General features: G+C 45.7%; 2 protein-coding genes across 2 annotated transcripts in view; one reads left to right on the forward strand and one right to left on the reverse strand.

Annotated features, from left to right (window-relative positions):
* SYN3 (synapsin III) overlaps positions 1 to 13174 on the reverse strand; it is a 941464-nt gene that overhangs the window by 367931 nt on the left and 560359 nt on the right. The window lies entirely within an intron of this gene.
* Positions 1 to 13174, forward strand: part of TIMP3 (TIMP metallopeptidase inhibitor 3) — a 53290-nt gene that overhangs the window by 26789 nt on the left and 13327 nt on the right. Inside the window, exon 2 of the mRNA XM_069227931.1 lies at positions 7067 to 7149. Coding sequence (XP_069084032.1) covers positions 7067 to 7149 — 83 coding nt within the window. The remainder of the gene's footprint in view (positions 1 to 7066; positions 7150 to 13174) is intronic.

Consider the following 13174-nt stretch of genomic DNA (forward strand, 5'->3'; position numbering starts at 1 on the left):
ATTGTATTTTGTAGGCTTGTGCCGCTTTTGCATAAAAAAATGACGCCAATGGGGCACTAAAGTATAAATATGGGCCTATGATTCTTGCCAAATCACGTAATCTCCCTGTGCCAAAAAAGGTGTAACATTGGCTTCTGTTGTAAAGTGCTTACATTGCCTCTGGCCAGGTTCACACTATGAAAAAAATACAGGAAAAATAGCCTTCTTAGGGGCTCAGCCTGTAAAGGTGGGATGCAGTGGAACTCCTGTCATCACCATCACTTTTAATATATATCAGGCGGAGTCAATAAACAATGTTACATCCAGAAAGGAGTGGACACCAGTTCCTAACTGATTATGTAGAGTCTAGTGACGTAAACCATGGCGGTATCTCTGTTCTACCACATTTAAAGCACTTAGAAGAACAGTGTTGGCACTTGCTGTGAAGTAGTGTTGATATTTTGTGACTTATAAACAACAGTTCGGTATGTGCAAAGGTTTTAGTTTTAGACAATGTGTTTTCCTCCCCACTTACCTGTGTGTGATGCATCAAGCTATTTCCAATTTATTAAATTAAACTGGGTCAGTCCACTGTTAAGGACTTTGAAGTGGCCACCGTATGTGCACTGTGGTTAAAATACATAAAGTTGTGTAGAAAAACGTTCACTATCCTGCAGCCATCTTGAATCTGGCAAGCAGTGTAGATCCATTCGAAAGGAAGTTGCTGGTTTCATCATTCTAGCCAGTGCTTAATTTGTAAATAAAAATGTGCTGGTGCCCAAAGACCTCCTCTTAAACACTCGGCTGCTGCAATTAAATTTGCTAACACTGAATACTGAGGCAGCTTAATCCTAAAGCCATCTCGGGCCCCTTCAATCCATTTAAAGCCACCCCCTGCCCCTTCAGATCACTCTTGCAGCTTTCTGCTTTCTCCCATTGTGATGTTTTTTCATTTTTCTCTTCCTCTGTCTTTCCTAAATGTGTCTTTTACTCGCAGTAAATGCTTGAGGCAGAAGAATAAGTGCAGGTCCTCAAAAATAAGTGCGGGTGCTCAGCCCCGGAAACAAAGAGCACAAATTAAGCACTGATTCTAGCAACAGCATCAGTACCGGTGAGCATTTGATATTTGCCAATAACTCTTCCCTAAAGAGCCAAGAGGGACTTCAGTCTGGGTCAGTGGTGGCTTAATTAAACCCAGCTGTAGGCCTGAGGAGCGCGAGGCAAGAGCGGGGCTTAAATGGAGAAAGGGATCACTTCCGGGCAGGACCGATGGCACGTCAGAAAGTATTCTGGCCACAAACAGATTTGGAGATCGCTAAACCTCGGCCAAGGAAAAGCTTTCGCTGGGAGCATTCAGGTAGGTGGCTGAGGTGACACTTTCAGGAATCAATTTGACGATGGCTCCTTGGAGGTGGGCAAGGCGTATTATGTCCTTTGCAGCACTTGAGTTTTGCATTTCACGGAGTATCCCCTGATGCCGCCAATCATGTATAGAAGAGTAATCACTAACTAGGCCGTACACATTTATTGGTTAATTACATGTGCAGATGACGTTGGTGTGAACTATGCTATCCAAAATTTATTTTGTTTGAATTGACTACTTGCTGGGCTGGACTGTTCTCCTGGGGAACAGGGTCAAGGCTGATTTGCATATTGCTGGGTCCAACTGGAATGGTGTGGCGAGACAAAAAACAATGGATATAGGCCCAGATAGGTGACTGGGGTGAATGTTTGACATTGTTCCACATTCCGTCCATCTGTTCTTTTTGCATGTTGGCAATAGAAATAGTGCTTCCTATACAATCACAATAGGGTCCTAGAAATAAACAATAATTTAGCCTAGTCAGTGTTTTGGGTGTACAACTTAAGAGAAATCATATAAGAATGGGCACCAGCTGCAATGAAAGTGTGGCACACATGGCCTCTCCACCCAGGAGAGAGGGACCTCTAACCAGACCCCCTCCACCACCCAACAAAATGCTAGCCTTGGTACCAATTCTCCATGTCCTATTCACTCCTCTCCTCTGTCAATGGCCAGCTCAATTTCTGCAGATGAACTACCTCACAACATGGCTGCCCCCACAGTCTGCTCAATATCCTGGCTTTTGATCTCCTGCTGAAGACTCCAGCCTATGGCACATAGGCAGAAACGTTTCTTATATAATCTATGTCAATTGCACATCTTCCCTGTTAAGTTGAAAGCATCCATATTTTCGGAGCATGTGCTGAACATTTTACACCAAGCAATCTGCAGAAACCCAATAAAATACATAAAATCATGCTCTCTGAATAAATCTGTCGGGGGAAGAGATGTGGTTAGCCACGCAAGGATGGCAGTTGGCCAACACAGAATGAAACAGACCATTAAGCATGGGCGAGGTCTGCTCAGTGGATTTGTAAGGTGTAGTTAGACTCAAGGGAGAAAAAAAGCCATTTGTTGCTTCGAAGAACCTGGCAAAGTTTTCAGTTCTGCTCTGTTTATGTTTACAAGCAGAAGTTTGGCAGACAGTGTTCATTTTCCATTTCACCGATCGCAGAGGTTACGGCTTCCTCCTGGTGTGGTTCCAAACCCTTAAATAAAAGGGTACAATTTGTCTCCACAGAGGGTCAGGTCAGTGCGGATGACAGTCCCTCCAGGAGCAGTACTTTTCAGTGGGAAGATCCTTTTTCTGGATGTTGGCTTCAGCCCCATTGGCGCGTCATCTGCATCAATGCAGAACTCGTTTCCCCTTTGTCCCTCTTGATGCGAGTCATCACCGCAAGAGAAGGACTCAGAGTAATGCCATTACCGGTAAGTAATTGTAGCTGCACCTTTGATTCTGCCAGCTTTGGCCTGACTCTGCTCCTGGAAAACTCGCCCTGCTGTCCTTATCGAAGATCACTGCAGTGTAAACATCTCAGTTTTTTAAACTCTGTTTGCAAAAACATCTCTCCCTGCTCTTCTCATTGGAAAGCTGAGAAGACCTCATGAAAAGGTGTCTGTAATGACAAAGGGTTCTAGTTCTCCTAAACCAAATGCAATCACTGCTCTGTCGTAAGGCTCTAGGGAGGAAAAAGCAAGCTTCTATGGAAAGGCCACTGAAGAAAGGAATGTCCATCAGATCTCACATTCAGAATGTCACCAGACATGCAGGTCTAGTGACCTGAATAATCTACGCAATTTAACTGTAATGCTGTTGACCCACAAACTGGTCTCAAACTATGTAATCTTAAGCAAATATTTTATTTCACAGTAACCTTTTTCTTCATTATCTCATATCAGCTTGCATTTAAGTATGTGAGGTTAGTATTGTGCTGTACAAAAAGTATTTTGTTTGAGTTAATAGACTAAACTTTTGTTTCATGTATAATAAGAATCTAGCCCACATATAGGGCACACATGACCCCTGACTTGCCTCTTAGCTCTCTAATCATCATGATGGGGCAGGAATGTTTCTCAGTTCATATTTGAAAACTCACTTTCAATGATTATATTACTAAGGCATGATGTGGCAGAGCAGTCATTTACAAGCAGCACATTTTCTCTTGAAATGGTCCCAATATTTTCCCAGTGACATCCAGGCTTACTGATGAATTTGCAGACACTGTTTCCACACATTAGGATTTGTACGCTGTATAACTTTATCATTTGCACATCACCAAGTAAAGTGTTATAGTTTGTTCTGATCTGTTCAAATCTCTGATTCCCTTCTTTTCAGATTTACAAAATAATGCGTTTTCTTCACTGCTATTTCTTAAAATGTTTGTACATTAATTGATAAGCTATTTAAATGTTGTGTGTTAAATACTTGACTGTCAGACAGTTCACTTTAGAAAATCCTTTAACTTTGCAGTCAGAGAAAGAAAAGCACATCACAATCTCCTGATTAAAATAAGCAGCATTTTGTAAGAAGACAAAAACTGACATTTGACCCCGGTCTTTGAACACACTGCAAATGTGGCAAGTTAAAACAAGACTTAAAGGCATCTTTATTGCTTGTTCACTTTCTGAATGAACACAACAGCTGTTCTTTGCCAGCACAAGCTGTCCTGCCCGAACTGGCCAGTAGACCTTAGAAATAGCTTGCAATGAATTTATCTTGCCATAGTGAGGGCGTTAGGTGTGAGCCAGAAAGTTAAACAGTTTGCTTCACCATCACTAGCAGTTGCTCGCCTGGCTTGAATGAAAGAGTGTAAATTATTAAATTCACCTTTAGGGTATCTTTTCGCTATTGTTTTTGTTTAAATGGGACATTCAGTGTGGAGAAAACCAGTTCTCTTTACTCAGTCCTGCACTGGTAACAATGACCAACAGAAGACATTCTAGATTGTAGCTTTGACTGCTTGGGTTTTGAGATGTATTGTGACATCATTCCCAGTTGGTCCCACTGAAAGTTGGATATTCAGTGCATAGCATGGGTTCTCGTCAGGTCGCATCTTCTAATCCAAGTGTGGGATTCTGAAGTCCTAAGTAGGCTGCTCCATAGATGAATCTTGGTAGCTATTTGACTTGGTTTGGATGCAGGAGGTTCTCAGTTCAGGTAGTGCCACTTGCAGCCTCTCCCCAGGTTGCCGGCATGGATTAAAGGCCTAAAAATCCATGGGTACCAGGTCCCTCACAAATGTGAAATTACATAATACTAGGGGTAAGCCTCCTTTCTTCACCCAGTCTTCCAATTTTAAGATGAAAAAATGGAGATTCCCGGCAGCGTCAGTACTACTTACTAGCACTTCTCAAAGATTACCAGACTTGCGTTGATGGTTGAAGGTTCCTGATAGCCTGGCTGTGGGTCACCTTACACATGCGTCTTAATCTTTGCTCCTGTTTAGAGAAGTTCAGTCTGGGAAACCATTCAGCCTCTGACACCCTGATCACTTCAAGGGCCTAAGGATTCATCAGGTGTGGGTTCCCTATCAGCTTTCTATCGGCTCTGTCCTTTATTGGGTGGTTTAAATACCCTGGTGATATGTCAAAAGTTGCAGATTTCTAGGGGTTGCAATGCTACCACACCCATCCCCCGGCTTCCCTGCCCCAGTTTGGCTCAAGGTCAAAGACTCAGTCGGTGTCTAGGATTCCTCAAGGCTTCCTGTCCGAATTTATTGCATTCTGATAACCTATATTTAGCATCGGTTATCAGCGCCATTGGAATTATGCGTCTCATCAACCTATGTGTGTAGATTAAATATGGATTTGCTGCTCTTGTCATAATTCACCATCTGCTCCACGATTTGAAGACGTCGGGTGAAATGGTGGAAAGGTTTTTAGGTGAAGTGGATAAAAAGTTACTAAATGTGGTTCCATGCAGAGGCAGACCCTTTGCAAATGTGAACTGGCCACATTTTTCTTGCTGGATGATGTATTAGTTGTTAAGCTGTTTCACCGTTCACTGTTTCACTTCACATAGCATTACTGTGTGTTGAAATGACAAAATAGTGAAATAATAGCGCTACAGAATGCACTACACCACCTAATTTGCTTTATCTTATTACATAATTTATTCAACCCCACCACATAATTTGGTCCGCCATTGCCACATAATTTCCTACTTATAAAATGGTGGGGGGGGTCCTTTAGAGAGTTCAAGTCTGAAGTTGCTTATATGCTCTTTCTCGGCCCTCAGGCTGTATTTCAAGACAGCAGGCTATCCCGTCCACCTTATTACAGGTGTAATGTGCTTGTATTGAGTTGGACGGGATACACTGGTGTCTCTAAAGGGGGGGCCAGATGGGGCAAGCGGCCTGGCTTTATTTGTCCTGACCCTGCGTCCTTGCCTGTGCCCCATCACTACATCTGCTGAATGTGCCGGGAGGCAGGGAAACGGACACTGCATCTCACAGCACAGATTAATTTATCCAAATATCATTCATTCCACGCAAAGTCGCATTTAAACATTATAAGCAAACCTATGATAAATATGTATTCTTTATATTGTAGGTGTGGCCCGCAGCACGTAACTGTGGCCCAATATGTGACCCCATAGGACACCTGTCACGTCTGAGATGGGTACCCATCCGCCAAACTCTTAATTAGGTGATAAGTGATTTGTTGCGAATCACTGAATTTAGTCCTGAGGCTGGGACTAAAACCTGGTTCCCCAGTTCCAAAGTGGTCAGCTCTAGTTTGGCTACATCTTCTACACTGTTCTTCCTTCCTCTTATCTGGGTTTTAAAGGACAGTTTCTAGCTGTGTGGTCTCTAAACTTTCTTCCTATTTACTGACCTAGTTTGAAGATACTAGGGGCCCTTATTCACAAGGAGCTTGCACCGCCGTTGCGTCACTTTTTTTTTTTTTTTTTTTTTTTTTAACGCAGTGGCCGCGCAATCACGGCTCCATATCTACAAACTGGTGTATTGGGCTCAATGCGTCAGTTTGTAGAGGCCTGCATCACAGCGCCAGGTATAGTGTGTGCAGAATAGGTGTTTCCACATTAAAAGCCACACAGAACTGATGCATTACAACATTTTCATTGCGTCACTCTCACTTGACTGCGTCAATTCGTATACCTGCTCAGACCTGGCATAAGGATTGATGCAGGGTTTTTAACACAGGACTCTCGTCTGTGTTCTGACGCATTGCTGGAGTTGCATAACTTTTACGACCTAACTGCAGCCATGCGTCACTTTAGCAGCAAACAGATGCGTCAGAATTTCTGACGCATCTGTGAAAACTTGTGCCTTGGCGCTCAGTAATGTAAATACAGCGCATCCATGGCATCGTTAGGGCATTTGTGTCAGGTGCAGTAAATCTGACACATCTATACCAATGGATCAGATTCTTGTAAATGAGGCCCTTGGTTTCCTGGAAATTTGGTTCCTTACCAGGTTGGATATCCTCTAGGGCTCAGTGCTATATTATCTCTTTCTTCAATAAGACCCCCCCCCCCCCCCCCCCCAAAAAAAAATCTCAGTGCTATATTATCTCTTTATTCAATAAGATCGCCCCCTGCCCCCAAAATCTCTCCTGTATCCTTTTAACACTGGCGTCAACCTTTTGTACCCTCAGTATTTTCCCCACAAGTTGCTTGCAATGTGCTCCTTTGTTTTCTGGATTCAAATATTGTTGTATTTGAAATGGCTACATTAATTCATGAACCTCTTTTTCTTGTAGTGATCCGCGCAAAGGTGGTTGGAAAGAAGCTGATGAAGGACGGGCCTTTTGGCACAATGCGGTACACAGTGAAACAGATGAAGGTAAGAATTTGTTTTTAATTTGGGGCTGCAAAAGTGAAATGGTGACTCATGGGGGATTGTGAGCAAGTCCCTTATTAAATCTAAATCTCTCTGCAGAGTATTCTAACCACTACTGGTGGTTAAGCACATGCTCCTCCAACTAATAGTCAGATACTTAGTGGAATATATATGCTACCCAGGGCCACAGGAATTATGCGGCCCCAGAGGTTTTTGCATAGTTAAGGATTTGCCTCATTTACCACATAAAATCTTCAGATTACGCAGCAGATGATGGATTAGCAAAAAAATGTAGCGCAGCGACACTTGTTTGCTGCACAGCGGAAGGCCCTTTGCAAAGACTGATTGGTCACTGTAAGGAAATGCCTCCTTGGCATGGTAACCCCCTGACTTTTTGCCTTTGCTGATGCTATGTTTTGAATTGAAAGTGTGCTGAGGCCTGCTAACCAGGCCCCAGCACCAGTGTTCTTTCCCTAACCTGTACTTTTGATTCCACAATTGGCACACCCTGGCATCCAGATAAGTCCCTTGTAACTGGTACCTCTGGTACCAAGGGCCCTGATGCCAGGGAAGGTCTCTAAGGGCTGCAGCATGTATTGTGCCACCCTAGAGACCCCTCACTCAGCACAGACACACTGCTTACCAGCTTGTGTGTGCTAGTGAGAACAAAATGAGTAAGTCGACATGGCACTCCCCTCAGGGTGCCATGCCAGCCTCTCACTGCCTATGCAGTATAGGTAAGACACCCCTCTAGCAGGCCTTACAGCCCTAAGGCAGGGTGCACTATACCATAGGTGAGGGTACCAGTGCATGAGCACTGTGCCCCTACAGTGTCTAAGCAAAACCTTAGACATTGTAAGTGCAGGGTAGCCATAAGAGTATATGGTCTGGGAGCCTGTTTTACACGAACCCCACAGCACCATAATGGCTACACTGAAAACTGGGAAGTTTGGTATCAACCTTCTCAACACAATAAATGCACACTGATGCCAGTGTACATTTTATTGTAAAATACACCACAGAGGGCACCTTAGAGGTGCCCCCTGAAACTTAACCGACTATCTGTGTAGGCTGACTGGTTCCAGCAGCCTGCCACACTAGAGACATGTTGCTGGCCCCATGGGGAGAGTGCCTTTGTCACTCTGAGGCCAGTAACAAAGCCTGCACTGGGTGGAGATGCTAACACCTCCCCCAGGCAGGAGCTGTAACACCTGGCGGTGAGCCTCAAAGGCTCACCCCTTTGTCACAGCACCGCAGGACACTCCAGCTTAGTGGAGTTGCCCGCCCCCTCCGGCCACGGCCCCCACTTTTGGCGGCAAGGCTGGAGGAAACAAAGAAAACAACAAGGAGGAGTCACTGGCCAGTCAGGACAGCCCCTAAGGTGTCCTGAGCTGAAGTGACTCTAACTTTTAGAAATCCTCCATCTTGCAGATGGAGGATTCCCCCAATAGGATTAGGGATGTGACCCCCCTCCCCTTGGGAGGAGGCACAAAGAGGGTGTACTCACCCTCAGGGCTAGTAGCCATTGGCTACTAACCCCCCAGACCTAAACACGCCCTTAAATTTTGTATTTAAGGGCTCTCCCTGAACCTAGAAACCAGATTCCTGCAACTACAAGAAGAAGGACTGCTGAGCTGAAAAACCCCTGCAGAGGAAGAACAGAAGACACCAACTGCCTTGGCCCCAGACTCACCGGCCTGTCTCCTGCCTTCCAAAGAACCCTGCTCCAGCGACGCTTTCCAAGGGACCAGCGACCTCTGAATCCTCTGAGGACTGCCCTGCTTCGAAAAAGACAAGAAACTCCCGAGGACAGCGGCACTGCTCCAAAAGAACTGCAACTTTGTTACAAGGAGCAGATTTAAAGACCCCTGCAACTCCCCGCAAGAAGCGTGAGACTTGCAACACTGCACCCGGCGACCCCGACTCGACTGGTGGAGAACAACCAACTCAGGGAGGACCCTCCGGCGACTCTACGACTGTGAGTAACCAAAGTTGTCCCCCCTGAGCCCCCACAGCGACGCCTGCAGAGGGAATCCCCAGGCTCCCCCTGACCGCGACTGTCTGAACTCCATTTCCCGACGGCTGGAAAAGACCCTGCACCCGCAGCCCCCAGCGCCTAAAGGAACGGAACTTCTGTGCAGGAGTGACCCCCAGGAGGCCCTCTCCCTTGCCCAGGTGGTGGCTACCCCGAGGAGCCCCCCCCCCCTTGCCTGCCTGCACCGCTGAAGAGACCCCGTGGTCTCCCATTGAAAACTGAAGGAAACCCGACGCTTGTTCCCACACTGCACCCGGCCGCCCCCGCGCTGCTGAGGGTGTACTTTCTGTGCTAACTTGTGTCCCCCCGGTGCCCTACAAAACCCCCCTGGTCTGCCCTCCGAAGACGCGGGTACTTACCTGCTGGCAGACTGGAACCAGGGCACCCCCTTCTCTCCATTGAAGCCTATGTGTTTTGGGCACCTCTTTGACCTTTGCACCTGACCGGCCCTGAGCTGCTGGTGTGATAACTTTGGGGTTGCTCTGAACCCCCAACGGTGGGCTACCTTGGACCAAAAACTGAAACCTGTAAGTGACTTGCTTACCTGTTAAAACTAACAATAACTTACCTCCCCCAGGAACTGTGAAAATTGCACTGTGTCCACTTTTAAAACAGCTTATTGTGTTTTATGTAAAAAGTATACATGCTAAAGTAATGATTCAAAGTTCCTAGAGTACTTACCTGCAATACCTTTCAAATGAGATATTACATGTAAAATTTGAACCTGTGGTTCTTAAAATAAACTAAGAAAAGATATTTTTCTATAACAAAACCTATTGGCTGGATTTGTCTCTGAGTGTGTGTTCCTCATTTATTGCCTGTGTGTATGTACAACAAATGCTTAACACTACTCCTTGGATAAGCCTACTGCTCGACCACACTACCACAAAATAGAGCATTAGTATTATCTCTTTTACCACTATTTTACCTCTAAGGGGAACCCTTGGACTCTGTGCATGCTATTCCTTACTTTGAAATAGCACATACAGAGCCAACTTCCTACATTGGTGGATCAGCGGTGGGGTACAAGACTTTGCATTTGCTGGACTACTCAGCCAATACCTGATCACACGACAAATTCCAAAAATTGTCATTAGAAATTGATTTTTGCAATTTGAAATTTTTCTAAATTCTTTAAAGTCCTGCTAGGGCCTTGTGTTAGTCCCTGTTAGCATTTCTTTTAGAGTTTAAAAGTTTGTAAAAGTTTGAATTAGATTCTAGAACTAGTTTTAGATTCTTAAAAAGCATTCCAACTTTTAGAAGAATAATGTCTAGTACAGATATGAATGTGGTGGAACTCGACACCACACCTTACCTCCATCTCCAGATGAAAGAGCTAAGGTCACTCTGTAAAATAAGAAAAATAACAATGGGCTCCAGACCTACCAAACTACAGCTCCAGGAGCTGTTGGCAGAGTATGATAGAGCCAACCCCTCTGTGGATGGCAACACAGAGGATGATGATAGTGAACTGGAGGAAGAATCCCCTCCACCAGTCCTATCTAGGGAGAACAGGGCTTCTCAAGCCCTGACTCCAAAAATAATAGTCAGAGATGCTGGTTCCCTCACAGGAGAGACCAACCTCTCTGACATCACTGAGGATAACTCCAGTGAAGAGGACATCCAGTTAGCCAGGATGGCCAAAAGATTGGCTTTGGAAAGACAGATCCTAGCCATAGAAAGGGAAAGACAAGAGATGGGCCTAGGACCCATCAATGGTGGCAGCAACATAACTAGGGTCAGAGATTCTCCTGACATGTTGAAAATCCCCAAAGGGATTGTAACTAAATATGAAGATGGTGATGACATCACCAAATGGTTCACAGCTTTTGAGAGGGCTTGGGAAACCAGAAAAGTGAACAAATCTCACTGGGGTGCTCTCCTTTGGGAAGTGTTCACAGGAAAGTGTAGGGATAGACTCCTCACACTCTCTAAAAAAGATGCAGAATCTTATGACCTCATGAAGGGTACCCTGATTGAGGGCTTTGGATTCTCCACTGAGGAGTATAGGATTAGGTTCAGGGGGGCTCAAAAATCCTCGAGCCAGACCTGGGTTGACTTTGTAGACTACTCAGTAAAAACACTAGATGGTTGGATTCAAGGCAGTGGTGTAAGTGATTATGATGGGCTGTACAATTTATTTGTGAAAGAACACCTATTAAGTAATTGTTTCAATGATAAACTGCATCAGCATCTGGTGGACCTAGGACCAATTTCTCCCCAAGAATTGGGAAAGAAGGCGGACCATTGGGTCAAGACTAGGGTGTCCAAAACTTCCACAGGGGGTGACCAAAAGAAAGGGGTCACAAAACCTCCCCAGGGGAAAGGTGGTGAGACAGCCAAAAACAAAAATAGTAAAGAGTCTTCTACAGGCCCCCAAAAACCTGCACAGGAGGGTGGGCCCAGAGCCTCTTCACAAAACAATTCTGGGTACAAGGGTAAAAACTTTGATCCCAAAAAGGCCTGGTGTCGTAGCTGTAGTCAGTCTGGACACCAAACTGGAGACAAGGCCTGTCCCAAGAAAGATACCACTTCTAACTCCCATCCAGCTAAAACTGGAATGGCCAGTCTCCAAGTGGGATCAACAGTGTGCCCAGAGCAAATCAGGTGTCACACTGAAGCTACATTAGTCTCTGAGGGTGGGGTGGATTTAGCCACACTGGCTGCCTGGCCCCCTAACATGCAAAAATACAGGCAGCAGCTCTTAATTAATGGGACAAGTGTAGAGGGCCTGAGGGATACAGGTGCCAGTGTCACCATGGTGACAGAGAAACTGGTTTCCCCTGGCCAATACCTGACTGGACAAACCTATCCAGTCACCAATGCTGACAATCAAACTAAAGTACATCCCATGGCAATGGTAACTTTAGAGTGGGGAGGGGTCAATGGCCTGAAACAGGTGGTGGTCTCCTCAAATATCCCAGTAGACTGTTTGCTTGGAAACGACCTGGAGTCCTCAGCATGGGCTGAGGTAGAACTGAAAACCCATGCAGCCATGCTGGGTGTCCCTGAACTGGTGTGTGTCAAGACTAGGGCACAGTGCAAGGCACAGGGTGAAAAAGTAGAGCTGGAGTCTGGAAGAATGGCCCAGCCTACCAAGAGGAAAGGAAAGTCAGCTGGGAAACCAGCTGCAACACAACACCAAAAAGAGAACCTCTCTTCTCAGGAAGAAGTTCTGCCCTCTGAGGGAACTGAGCCTATGGAGCTGGAACCTTATCAGGTTGAGCTCTTGGGCCCAGGGGGACCCTCAAGGGAAGAGTTGTGTAAGGGACAAGAAACCTGTCCCTCTCTTGAAGGCCTTAGGCAGCAAGCTGCTGAAGAGTCCAAAGGCAAGAAAAATGGAACACATAGGGTCTATTGGGAAGATGGACTCCTGTACACTGAGGCAAGAGATCCCAAACCTGGTGCCACTAGGAGAGTGGTAGTGCCTCAGAGTTTCAGAGGGTTTATTCTGACCTTAGCCCATGATATTCCCCTTGCTGGGCATTTGGGACAAACCAAGACGTGGGAGAGGTTAGTCAACCACTTCTACTGGCCCAATATGTCCCAGAAGGTTAAGGAGTTTTGCCTCTCCTGCCCCACCTGTCAAGCCAGTGGTAAGACAGGTGGGCATCTAAAGGCCCCCCTCATTCCACTTCCAGTGGTTGGGGTCCCCTTTGAAAGAGTGGGTGTGGACATAGTTGGTCCACTAGAACCTCCCACAGCCTCAGGAAATATGTACATCCTAGTAGTAGTGGATCATGCTACTAGGTATCCTGAAGCTATTCCCCTTAGGTCGACTACTGCCCCTGCAGTAGCCAAGGCCCTCATTGGTATTTTTACCAGAGTGGGTTTCCCTAAGGAGGTGGTTTCTGACAGAGGTACCAACTTCATGTCAGCTTACCTAAAACACATGTGGAATGAGTGTGGAGTGACTTATAAGTTCACTACACCATATCATCCACAAACTAATGGCCTTGTTGAGAGATTCAATAAGACATTAAAGGGCATGAT

The sequence above is a fragment of the Pleurodeles waltl genome, chromosome 4_1 (assembly GCF_031143425.1).
Source record: "Pleurodeles waltl isolate 20211129_DDA chromosome 4_1, aPleWal1.hap1.20221129, whole genome shotgun sequence".
Taxonomy (NCBI): domain Eukaryota; kingdom Metazoa; phylum Chordata; class Amphibia; order Caudata; family Salamandridae; genus Pleurodeles; species Pleurodeles waltl.